Source organism: Myotis nattereri (assembly GCF_964212035.1).
Source record: "Myotis nattereri genome assembly, chromosome: 1".
Taxonomy (NCBI): domain Eukaryota; kingdom Metazoa; phylum Chordata; class Mammalia; order Chiroptera; family Vespertilionidae; genus Myotis; species Myotis nattereri.
In genome coordinates this window covers 150,054,049-150,066,136 of record NC_138075.1, presented here as the reverse complement: position 1 = coordinate 150,066,136, position 12,088 = coordinate 150,054,049, and the positions used below count along the sequence as shown (strand labels likewise).

The 12,088-nt window shown below is 49.6% G+C and overlaps 1 protein-coding gene across 2 annotated transcripts in view; it reads left to right on the top strand.

The window, feature by feature from the left end:
• DIP2C (disco interacting protein 2 homolog C) overlaps positions 1–12,088 on the top strand; it is a 377,981-nt gene that overhangs the window by 288,168 nt on the left and 77,725 nt on the right. For both annotated transcript variants that reach the window (XM_081098294.1, XM_081098295.1), the window contains 2 exons: positions 7,723–7,862; positions 10,468–10,604. In XM_081098294.1, coding sequence (XP_080954420.1) covers positions 7,723–7,862; positions 10,468–10,604 — 277 coding nt within the window. The remainder of the gene's footprint in view (positions 1–7,722; positions 7,863–10,467; positions 10,605–12,088) is intronic.

Genomic DNA, 12,088 nt, shown 5'->3' with positions numbered 1-12,088 from the left:
GCCTAACCTCTTCAGTAGAACACCCCCCCCCAAAAAAAAGGGGGGGGCACATTTCAAAATGAACACCAGCAAAGTATTTTTTTTGGGGGGGGGCTCCAAGTATCCCCTAGATGGCTGTCTGGTTCTGTTTCAGTCTGTAGATAGGGATGAGAGAGTCAGTTTTTAAGGCTGCATTGTGCTAAAGTTGATTGAACTAAAAAAGGCTTTTTTGTGGCCTACCTACAGGGTATTATTTCAATACCTTAATGCTTTAGCAATGAATAATCATGATATAAAACATGTACATTTTAATATGTAATTAAAACAATAATTCCAAAGAATAATAAAGATGTACCCCTTCTCCCCATTTTCCATTTTGAAATGTCTAACCTAGTATTTAGAAAGCTGGAGACAACACCGAGAAAGGACCCCCAAGGGCGATTCTGTGCCATGTAATCCCACGGAACTTGACAGTTCCTGCCAGGGGCACAGCAACCAGTGGTCCAGAATAGGAAAAAGTTAACGCAAGCCACAGACTTAAAGTGGAATTTTCAAGTTGGTGCAGACAGGAGCTGCACCAAGAATGTTTTAAGAATGTTTTTGATCTCTCAAAAAATCAGACTTGGAGACTTGTAATCTTTTTTAAAACACAAGAAGATAAAATACATTGTAATTTTTATCTAAATATTTGATAAAAGTTGAAAACTTCTCTAACCTCAACACGGTTTGGAGATGATAATCCTATAAATGAAAATAGGACTCAATTAAGGAGCATTGATGAGCAAAGTAACTGTGTTAGCATGTTTAAACGAAGTTCTCCTGTCTGCTTGCATTTAAGAGTGAGTTCTGCTTTGTTTTGTGTTTGATTAAATTGTGCACGGAAGTACTTGTTGGTGGAGATGGGAGCTGCACCAAGACCAGACAGCTGGGGAAGTAGCCCCATCCCTGACTGGCTGCGGGCTGGCTGGTCCCTGACTGCAGGCCGGCTGGTCCCTGACTGAGGGCTGGCCGGTCCCTGACTGCAGGCCGGCTGTTCCCTGACTGCGGGCTGGCCGGTCCCTGACTGACTGCAGGCTGGCTGTTCCCTGACTGACTGCAGCCTGGCTGGTCCCTGACTGTGGGCTGGCCATTCCCAGCCAGTTCCACCCAGAGCTTGTTCTTGGACATGGACGAGTAGCCAGGGCAAATGGAAGCACAATTGCAAACAACTTGTATGGTATGATCCCTTTTCGGGCTGAGAAAAAAAAAAGTATTTCTAAATGATATATTTAGAAGAAAAAAAATCTAAAACCTACATACTAAATTGGACAGGTGAGAACAGGATGCAGGGCTAATATTCTTTTTCTGTTTTATTCAGTTCTCTTTTCTTAAAAGGCATGAACTGCTCTCATCAGAGAAAATGGAGGAAATTACATTATATTAGCTGATAAGTTGGGGACATGCTGTTTTTGACTTGTGCCTTTCCCTGACCTTAGCTCTCGGTTGTATTTTGAAAGTCTCTGTCACACTGAACATTGAATAGGGGTATATCCATGGATTTGACTGGCTTTCTCTTGAAATTTGTGTTGTAGGAGTGTTCACTGAAATACATTTCCTGTTAAAACAAAGACACAGCCTCAGCTGCTCCCCATCTTTTAAAGGGCACTATTTTTATATTTTCGTTGATTTTTTTTTTAGAGAGGAAGGGAGAGGGATGAAGAGAGAAACATTGATGTGAGAGCGAAACATAGACCAGTTGCCTCCTGCATGCACCCTGACGGGGGATCAAACCCACAACCTTTGGGTGCATGGGACGATGCTCAACCAACTGAGCCACACCAGCCAGGGCTAAAGGGCACTTTTATCAGCACTGGTAGTTAGCGGCTGTCCTGCCACAGTGGGAAAGGCTAGCCTGGGGAAGGAAACAAGCGGAGATAGGCTCCAGCCCACGTTTGTGCGTTTGGCCACCCAGGCTCCTTCTTGGGGCGAGTTGACATTTGTTCATAAGAAGGACTCCAGACCGGAGCAGCAGGGCAGCTCCTGTAAGATGCGCCCTGAGTTCAGAAGGGAAGAGCAGGCTGCTCAAGGCAGAAAGGAGAGCCCTCCCCTCAAGCAGATGGATGGTCCTGCCACTTTTCCGTGGCTTATTTGGAGCTCGGATGTATTTCCCAGGGAAGCAGGCACTTAGGTGCCATGGGAAGAATCCTGGACTCCAGACGCATGTCTCCCTCCTGTCCTCCGTGTCTGGGGAGCCTGGCCCAGCAAGTCATGGGTCCGGTGGCCTGGGTGTGTCTGGTCCTCCACTTGCTTTGCTTTGCCACTTGTTGGCTTAGCCATAGCCTTAACCTTCAGGCCTCAGAGTTTCATCCATAACAGGAGGGGAATAGCAGTGCCTGCACCACAGGGTCACGTGAGCATCAAAGGTGTCGGAATACACAGAGCCCTGAGGTGTGCCTGGCGCACAGTGAGAATTCAGCAGGCATTAACGGTGTTATCAATGCTAGTCGTATTTCTGCAGGAATATTATGTATATGACATATGTATGTATGTACACGTGTATACGCCCAGGTGTGTGTATTGTTCTATGATGCTCTGTGATACAGCGATGCTCTAATAGGTAAGTACTGTTGTTGGAGGGAAGGAACGTGCAGTTACCCGAGACTTAGCTCCTTTGCTCTCCACGTGTTCCTCCGATGGGGGCTCCTAAGTCAGAGGTTGCCCATGTAAGGTGAGAGGAGGAGGAGGATCTTTCTGTTTTCCTGCTGGCAGAGGGCTCGGCGAATGGCGGTGTCATTGGCATTTGCAGATGTGGCTGCAGTTACTGGATTAGTCCTGGGATGGAAATCTTGACAACTGCCCGTCATTCCCTTGACTGTTTATGTGCCCTGAATGCATGTTTGAGCCCGGCCAGGTGTGTGCTGTCAGTAGCAGCACACGGGAGATGTGTTCATGGAGATGGAGAGCAGCTATCATTCAGGTGTTCCACAGCCGCAAGTAGCAGAGGCACATCTAATATTTTAGAGGCTGGAAGTGGCGTGACAGGTAAGCAGGGATGCAAACTGTCTGAAGTCGTTTATCCCCGAGCACGTTGCTTCTGAGGCACATGCTAAGGCTGACGTGCGCCTTCCTCTTCCAGCGTCTTTAATTCTGCTCTTTGTCCCCTTGCTGTCACTGCAGCGTTGGCCACACATAGCTCCACACCCCCTTCCTTCTCTGTGTGTGAGGGTTACCTCCATGCAGCCCTGAAAATCCCTGGGATCACCCCCAAAGTCACACCCCTGTGGACGCAGCTGTGCAGTCGTGACTCACAGTTTCATCCTGGGGCCGAACCCGGCAGGTGACAGATGGGACTGTAGCTCTTGTAGCCATGATTTAATTTGTTGGTTTTGATTATGAAAGTAACTGAAATCCCGAGGAATTCTGCTTATTGGGATTATTTTTTCACTTTCTCACCCAGTTTATCTGCTTGGATGTTCTATTTCCTAGGAGGGTGTTAATGAAAATAAAACGTTTACTTAGTTAATTGAAACAACAATGAGGAATGGTACTTGACTCCTCAAACTGGGGACAGTTCTAAGGTTGAAGAGCAGTGTTGTCACAGGGCTGCAGAAATAGATGCTGCTGACAGGCAGCTGAGCACTGGGGCAAAAGCACAGATGTGAGACCCGCCCGAGCTTGCTGCCCAGGTCTGCCCCTCACCTGTTGCCGAACACACCTCTCCTCACTCCGCCTCCTGCCTGTAACCGGGGGACAGCCGTGCCGGTCTCACAGAGTCGCCACAGAATAGACTAGTTAGCATACCTAAAGTGCTGAGAACAGCATTCTGCAGGCAACCGGCACAGGGTACATGTCTAGTGGATGAAAAAATAATACACACAGTTAGTGTGGATGCAAAGTGATACAGGCTTTTTTGGAAGGTATTTAGGCTTTATTAAAATTTTAAATGCACTTCTTTTTTTATTATTCCATTCCCATCTTAATGACATATCTTAGGGATCTATTCGCAGCCATATAAAAATTAAGTGGAATAAAGTGACTGATCATATATTTACATTACTGAATACCATCTAACAAGTAAAGAGAGGTCAGTTTATTGTGTATGCAGCTCACATATTACACATGATCATCTGTGCACATATGCATACTTTCATGGAAAGATCTGCAAGGTGGTGCATTTAGTGAAAAAGCAAGTTGCAGAAGAACATACATACTGTGGCCCTGCTTTTCTCTGAATGTAAATGTCTTATGTGTCCACATACTTTATATGTCAGTGCACATTACCGAGGCTGGAACTTCACGGTGAGGTGTTGGTGGTGGCTGCCTGCAGGCAGGGGAGGGTCAGCAGGAACTTGTGCCTTTTGCCGTGTGTTCTTGTGCCATGTTGGACCTGCTCATACACGGGTGTGCTCGTGTTATTTGTTTTAAAATTTGATGAAAAGAAAACTTCACTGTGAACAAAGAGGTGCTCAGTCTTCTAGGCCAGAGGTCGGGAAAGTGCCAGGAAAGGACACAGGATAGGGCCCAGGTCTGGGCCCAGGTCTGGATCTCACCAAGCCCACCACTCACTCAGGAACTAGGTCACCGTTTCTGACCTGTGACGCGGGAGAAGAGTGGTGCCCCGTAGGTTTGTGAATTAAGGGAGTCACCATGTGTGAGGGCTCAGGACAATTCAGAAACACAAGCATCAACTGAGCAAGACCCTGTCATCAGGCAGGAGGTGCTGTGGCCTCCAGGTCTTGCAGAAATATCTGGAGGGTGGTACCAGGGTGGTACTCTGTCGTCTGTGGCAAGGCGAAGTGATGAGGCCGAGCACTGAGTGTAGGAATTCACGTGCTTCTGTTCTGCCTTTTTGCAAATCTGCCAAGAAATGAGCCAGGGTCTAGTTGTCTCTGACTAGCAGGGACTCTGTTAAATATGAATTCACTAGAGGCCTGGTGCACGAATTCGTGTACAGGTGGGGTCCAGCCTGCCTGGATTGGCCAATCGGGCCAGCCGGCCAGTTGGGGAGAGGGGCCACAGGCAGTTGTCGGGCCAACCATGCCCTTGATGTGGGGGAGGGGGGAGGGGGAGAAGCAGAATCGGCTTCGGGGAGGGGCTGTGGGTGGTTGGCCAGCAGGCCCCACCCCCTCGTTGAACTCCTGGTCGAGGGGACAATTTGTATATTAGCCTTTTATTATATAGGATGGTGATAGGGGTTGAAGTACTGTAAGATTAGTATCATTGGTTGACATTTTAAGTGAGGATTCTCAATCTTTTGTAATTATTTTATAGACGTAATTGAAAATTTCCTTTAACCAAAGCAGCTCTAAGGTTTTTAGTACATTTTAGAGTGTTGCTTCTCACTCACTATTAAACATAGGAAAGTGGGTCAGGTAATTAAGACAACAGACTGCATGCTGTTGGATCTTAAGGAAACCTTTCCCTCCTGGCTTCTTGATTACTAAACATCAGTGTTCTCGAACCTTTCGAACTTGGGCTGTGCCATGGCACATACAGCCTGCACTTTACTTTCATGTGGCTTATTAATACAGCATATGAGTTTCCCGGGGCTGTCTCAACAAATACCTCCCGCTGGGTGCCTTTGAACACAGCAGCCGGTTCTCTCACAGTTCTGGGGTGCAGAAGGCTGGGCTCAGGGTGTCAGCAGGTGGGTGTTTTCCGGGGGGCTCAGAGGGATAAAGGGTCCCAGGCCTCTCTCCAGCTTGTGGTGGTGCCAGCAGGTCTTGCAGAAACCTGCTGGCACCCCCTTGGTGTTTCCTGGCTTGTAGGCATGTCACCCCAATCCTGGCCTCTGTCACCACAGGGCCTCCCCCTATGTCTGTGTTCCTTTTTTCTCTTCTTATAAGGACACTGGTCGTTGGATTAAGGCCCATCACCCTACTCCAGGAAGGCCTCGTCTTAACTGATTGTATCGGCCAGGTTCCCATTTCCCACTAAAGTCACATCCAAAGTTCTGGGCCTTAGAACTTGGGCCTGTCTCTTTGGGGACACAGTTCAACCCCCAACAGGTGCTCGGGCTCATGATTTCTGACTCTCACCTGGACCTTTGCCAAGGGCAGCTGCAGGTGAGGAAGTCCTGGCTGCAGGCAGGTTCCTCTCTGGTATTTCAAACTTCTGATGTGTCCGCGTCTTTGGAAAAGGAAAAGCCAAGGAAACAATATCGATCCCGTGCAGTTTATTATTTGGGCAGGCTTTTTTTTTTTTTTTTTTTATCCTTATGCAAGGACATTTTTTTCATTTTATTGATTTTTGGAGAAAGAGAGAAACATTGATGTGAGAGAAAAACATCGATCTGTTGGTTGCCTCCCACACGTGCCTCAATCCTGGATTGAACCCACAACCTGGGTATGTGCACTGACCAGGAATCGAGCCACACCTTTTGGTGTACAGGATGGTGCTCCAACCAACCGAGCCACTTGGCCAGGGCGGCTCTGCCCTTTTTGATGGCCACAGAATAATTCTATGTCCAGGGTCTTTTATGCTTCTCTTTTTATTGAGATATAATTGACATATAACATATACTCCTTTTAAAAATATACTAGTTACTTGATTCAAGTAAGATCTCCTTTTTGCAAATTTTAACTCATGTTTCCTCACTCATACTTTTAGGTTCATGATATTTGGAAGCCAAATAGCAAACTTCTATTTTTATAGTCCAGTCTTTAGATCCTAAAACCACATTAAACATTTGTAGATGGAAAGTTACAAAAATAAGGTGGTGTTTCCCTAGATTGTGCTCTCACTTAGCTCCCATGGAAGAACCTTTAATTTGCAGGGATAAAGCCCATGATCTCGGAAAGATTTCGTTTGTTTGCTAGTTCAGTCAGACACTGACTGCTAGACACTCCTGCAGGAGCAGGGAGCAGCAGTGACCAGGAGGTGCAGACTGATGGAGGAGGCAGCACAGAGAGTCAGAGGGCACCCTCTGCGGAGCTGGGAGCTGTGAGCTGGGAGCAGGTGAACATTTAAGCCACCACAGAAGACAGGGAGGGGGAAAGTCATGGAGACATCTGCGGGAACTTCCAGGTAGAGGCCAGGGCAAGTGCAGAAGCCCCCAGGTGGGGCGGGCTGGGCACTGGAGGAGAGTGCGAGTGGAGATGAGGCCAGGAGGGGTGGGGGCGACCGTGGAGCCCAGGGTCATGGGCAGACCGTGGATGCAGAGAAACCATACTTTTTCCAAAACCCATATCCTCTGACCATAAAGCATGTCAGCATGTCTCTCATCCAAAGAGTGTGCCTAAGAAGCCGCTGTCCAGAATGGCATGGCATCCACCTCATTTCAGATTCTCACCCGTCGAGTTGCATTTGAGCCTACACCGGGCACGCTGAGCGTGGGGCTGGATACGCAGAATCCCTCTCATTTATATCCCATGCTATCATCCTGCTCTTAGAATCGTTGCTCTCCCATTTAACCGTGTCCAAAACTGGAACATGTAATCCCGCAGAGACAGGGTTGGAGAGAGAGAGAACTGAACTAGTCAGTCTATGGTGGGTGTGTATGGGAGGGGCAGATGCGAATGCTGTGGTGCCTTCACGCTTCCGAGGTCCTTTTGAAATATTCCGGAAACCCAGAAGTAGCATTAACGGACACTAACATGTCAATAACAGGGCCCTTACAAACTACGAACCCTGGGAATGTGGCAGCCAGGCCTGCGTTCAGGAGTCCTGTGGGACCCAGAGTGGCTGCCTGTGGTGTGCCTGGATCCTCACGTGCTTATGATGACGTCATTGCCTCTGTGTACTCAGACAAAACTGCTCTTACAGGCCCACGGATGACAGCAACCAGCCCCCCGGCCGGGGCGTCCTCTCCATGCACGGGCTGACTTACGGGGTCATCCGGGTGGACTCGGAAGAGAAGCTGTCTGTACTCACCGTGCAGGACGTCGGCCTCGTGATGCCCGGAGGTGAGAGGGGCCCCGGGCCACAGACACTGCGGGAGTCCAGTCAGGACCCCAGCCGTGGGCGGGGGAGGGATCAGTCGGCATCCCTGGCCCCTCTGGCAGGAGTGCTCGGGACGATGCTTAATTCCGTTCTCCTCACGTTTGTTAAGCTTCACGGTTGGTGGTAATGCTGCTCCTCCTGGAAACCCAAAATGTTCAAGAAGCTGACAAAGGCTTCTATGCCGCCTTGTGCACTGGAACCGGGGTTCCTGTCCCCTTGGGGTGGGGGTGGGGAGCTGCTCTGTACCCCCACGGCCCTGGTGGCTTCTCTGACGGTCAGGCTCTCGCGGTCACCCCGTCGGATGCACTGTGCAGAGCTGGGTGCTAGCTAGGCTTGTCGCAGCCGCGTGAAGACTGAGGGATGGGGGTCTGGGTATTTAATGAAACTTGTTTTAATGGTAGAGCCCCTTTGAAAAGTCACGGAAATCATTTCCACAAATGAGCAGAGAGGCACTAGGTGGAAGGGCCCACCGGCAGGCATCCCTGTCCTCCACCCCCTGCCCTGCACTTGGGCTGCTCCTGTGACCTCATGGGCTCCAGGAAGCACAGGGAGACTGGCTGCTGGCAGGAGAGGGGAGCCCACCCTCTGATTGCAGAATACCCTCACCTGGTCCTGCTTCTCACGTGCGTCCCCCTCTCGGGACCCTCGTGAGCACTTAGGCGCTCGCAATCGAGGGGGCTCCTTTTTCGGGTGCACGTCCCACTTGAGTTTAGACCTTCTGATGAGCCCTCCACACGTGGGAGTGCAGTCTCACCTCATAGGGGGACAGTCACATCCAGGTACAACACGGCCCCTCGGACACATGCGTGCACAGCACCAGAAGTAGCTTCCTCACAACCAGCACGCGCCACAAGCCAGAGGTGCATGCACCCCTGCACTGCAGGTGTGAGGCCTGTATGGACCCTTGCAGGGCCCCTCTGCACGGGCTCTGAGCTGGCCAGGCTTCCTGGAGTCTGTGCCTGCACATAAAGTCTCCTTCTCCTGGGGCCCTGGTGTCACAGAAACCTCGCTTACACCCTCCAACCCTCCACATGCTGTATGTCTCAGGCCGCTGCACACTCCAGCCTCAGCCAGGCCTCCTGGCCCCTTTTCCTCCTTCCTTTAAAAAAGTTATTTTTGAAATAAATAATAGATCCCCGTGGTTTTAGCTTCAAAAGATTCAGGTTGTACAATGATAAAACGTCCTTTCCAGCAATAACACTTCCTTACAGAAATACTCTGGGGCTGTGGGGACACACACACACACACACACACACACACACACACACTGATGGGCACACATATTTTTTTTTCTGTTTTTTTCTATTTCACGTAAAGAGAGAGCACTGTGGGTTTTTCCTCTGTTCAGTGTCACTTGGTTTACGGCACTCCGTCTTGTATCTTAGAGCCCGTTTGTCAGTGCGTGAGGAGCTGTCCTTCCTCCCCAGGGGTGTAGGGTACGGTGTTGGAATGCATGTAATTTATTCAGTCATCCCCCACCCCCGGTGATGGTCTCTCTGTGCTGCTGAACTGTGTGCCGTGGATGACTCGTCGGTGCTTCATCTGCGCAGATGTGAGGATGGTCAAATGGGAAAGTTCTAGAAACTGGATTTGTTCCCGGGGCAGATGCCCACATAACTGATAACATTGGGTCCTTTGGGAAAGCCGTGAAGATTAGCATCCTACCACTGGAGGGGAGGGAGTGGTTGAGGGGGGGTGTTCCTCTCTCTTTCCACTCCCTCCTCCCTATTAAGTTATCACACTTTTTTTTTATCTGATGGGTGAAGGATTTTTGGTATAATTTTATTCTGAAATTTTCTCCCCATGCGTGAGCTGAATGTTCCTGCACGTTCTTGACTCCGTTTCTTAAACGTGGCACTTCCTGTCACCTTAACTCCAGTACAGGGTGGTGGGTTCAGCCCAGCCATCCTGACATACCCACCTCGCTGAGCCGCCAGCTCCCTAATCAGACCCACGGTCTGTGGTGGCCAATCATGGTGCGTGGGTCATGGCAGCACCGGGCATGCATGCCACAGCCAAGAAAACTAGCATCACTGGATTTCGTGCTGAAATGGTCGGTTTGGAAATTCTCACCCAATATTCTGTGAAGGGCCCCGGCTTGACAGGGAATCTGAGATCAAAGATTACAGTTTCCACAGGAAGCACGCAGCCTCCACCCAGAAGAGCTCGCAGGACTCTGGGGCAAGTGTTGTGTGCTCCTCAGTTGGTGCAGTCGAGGTTGCGTCCTGGAGGCTGCGTGCGTTCTGCTGCTGGTGTGGCTGTGGCTTATCTGAGTGTCATCCTCATGTCTATGCAGAAAGGGCTACTCCCCTTTCATACAATTTACACGTTAAAATTAAAGCAATTGGAATGATCTACTGACGCCACAATTGTGAAACTTTACGTTTTGCTGCAACATGAAAAGTCATGACTCACTTTAGGGAAAATGACCAGCTGGCTCATCACCTCCCTGTCATGTCAAACTTGCAGTTTTATTCCTGTTTATTTGTGTTCCCATGCGTATTCATCTCTCTGTCTCCATGTTTCTCTCTCTGTAACTCTCTCACTGCCCCTCCCTCCCGCGTTTAGCCATCATGTGCTCCGTGAAGCCAGACGGGATCCCGCAGCTGTGCAGGACAGACGAGATCGGGGAGCTCTGTGTGTGCGCGATTGCTACGGGCACATCCTACTATGGCCTCTCAGGCATGACCAAGAACACCTTCGAGGTAGGTCTGGGAGTGCCATTGCCAGGTGCACAGATGTGAAAGATAAGATGGTAATTTAAAAACAAACAAACAGTTTTATAGTCATTAAAATGGTTGCACTTTCTCCTGCCAGTGTCAAAAAAGGGCAAATACAGTTTCTTAAAAATGGGCCTTTTTAATCTATTACTGTTCTCACCTTTGCCTGTTTAGTAAGAGCACCAGGGATAGTGGGTGGGTGAAGGGACAAGAGCATACAGGCACAGCCTCGCTGGCGGGGGAGCCGAGGTCCCCTCTTCATGGCCTGTCAGCCCAGGACGCACTTGTCCAGGCGTGAACAGATGTGCACGCTAAATAACTATCTCCACAGCATGAGCGCAGGCACATGTGGGGGGTGGTGTGTGTGTGTGGTGAGTGTATTATGCTGTGTGTGCATGTGTATGTGGGGTGTGCAGTGTATGCATGGATGGTGTGTGCACACAGGTGACGTGTGTGTTGTATGCACACACATGTGTAGCGTTAGCACAGGCGCACACACACGTTGGCCCTGTGAGTGAGAGGGTGGGTGCACTCAGCAGTCGGGGAGCTCAGCTGCACCTCCACATCCTCAGAGTTTCTACCATCGCCCAGTGATGCCGACCCAGGAGGAGCCCCCTTCTGATGACGTTGTGCAGAGGAAAGCCTGAGTTGTTTGGGGATACGTTTCTTAATGTTTAGAACCATGGTTGTCGAATGAATGCAGAGTCACATTTTCAAGACACATCTAAATAAAGTCCCCATCTTCTTTTCTGTGCAATTCACCTGCCAGGTTTGTAGACAGGTGCAGAATCTGAACACGCGATTTACTTCCTTTATATTTTTTAAGTGTAGTTCCAATAAGGAAAACTGTTTTAATGAATAGAGCACGTTTCACAACTAAAAGATGTTATTTAAAATGCCCCTTGATTCTTCATGTATCACTTTTTAAAAATGTATGTTTTTATTGATTTCAGAGAGGAAAGAAGAGAGAGAGAGAGAGAGAGAGAAACATCAATGCTGAGAGAGACTCATTGATAGGCTGCCTCCTGCACGCCCCACACGGGGGATTGAGCCCACAGCCGGGCATGTGCCCTGACTGGAAATCAAACCGTGACCTCCTGGTTCATGGGTCTGGACTCAACCACTGAGCCACACCAGCGGGCTCCATTTATCACTTTTATGCTGTGACTTTATAAGCAGCATTAGTTAGTGTTTATTAGACTATTGTCCTGACCTCTGCATATCACCTCTTAAGAGGCTCAGAAGCCGTGATAAGAAACGTGCCAAGGGCCCTGCAGGTGGGCCAGCTAGACCAAATTGTAGGGTGCTGGGTGGGCAGGGGAGGTGCCTTCCAGGTTTGTGGTGTCTGCTGGCAGCAGCTGCCAGGCCTGGCTTTCCCGGCCAGGGCTCAGGGTAGGAGACACGGCTGAAGAGAAGCAGACCCATGGGCTCCGAGGAGGAGGGGGAAGCAGACCTGGCTGGGCACTCAC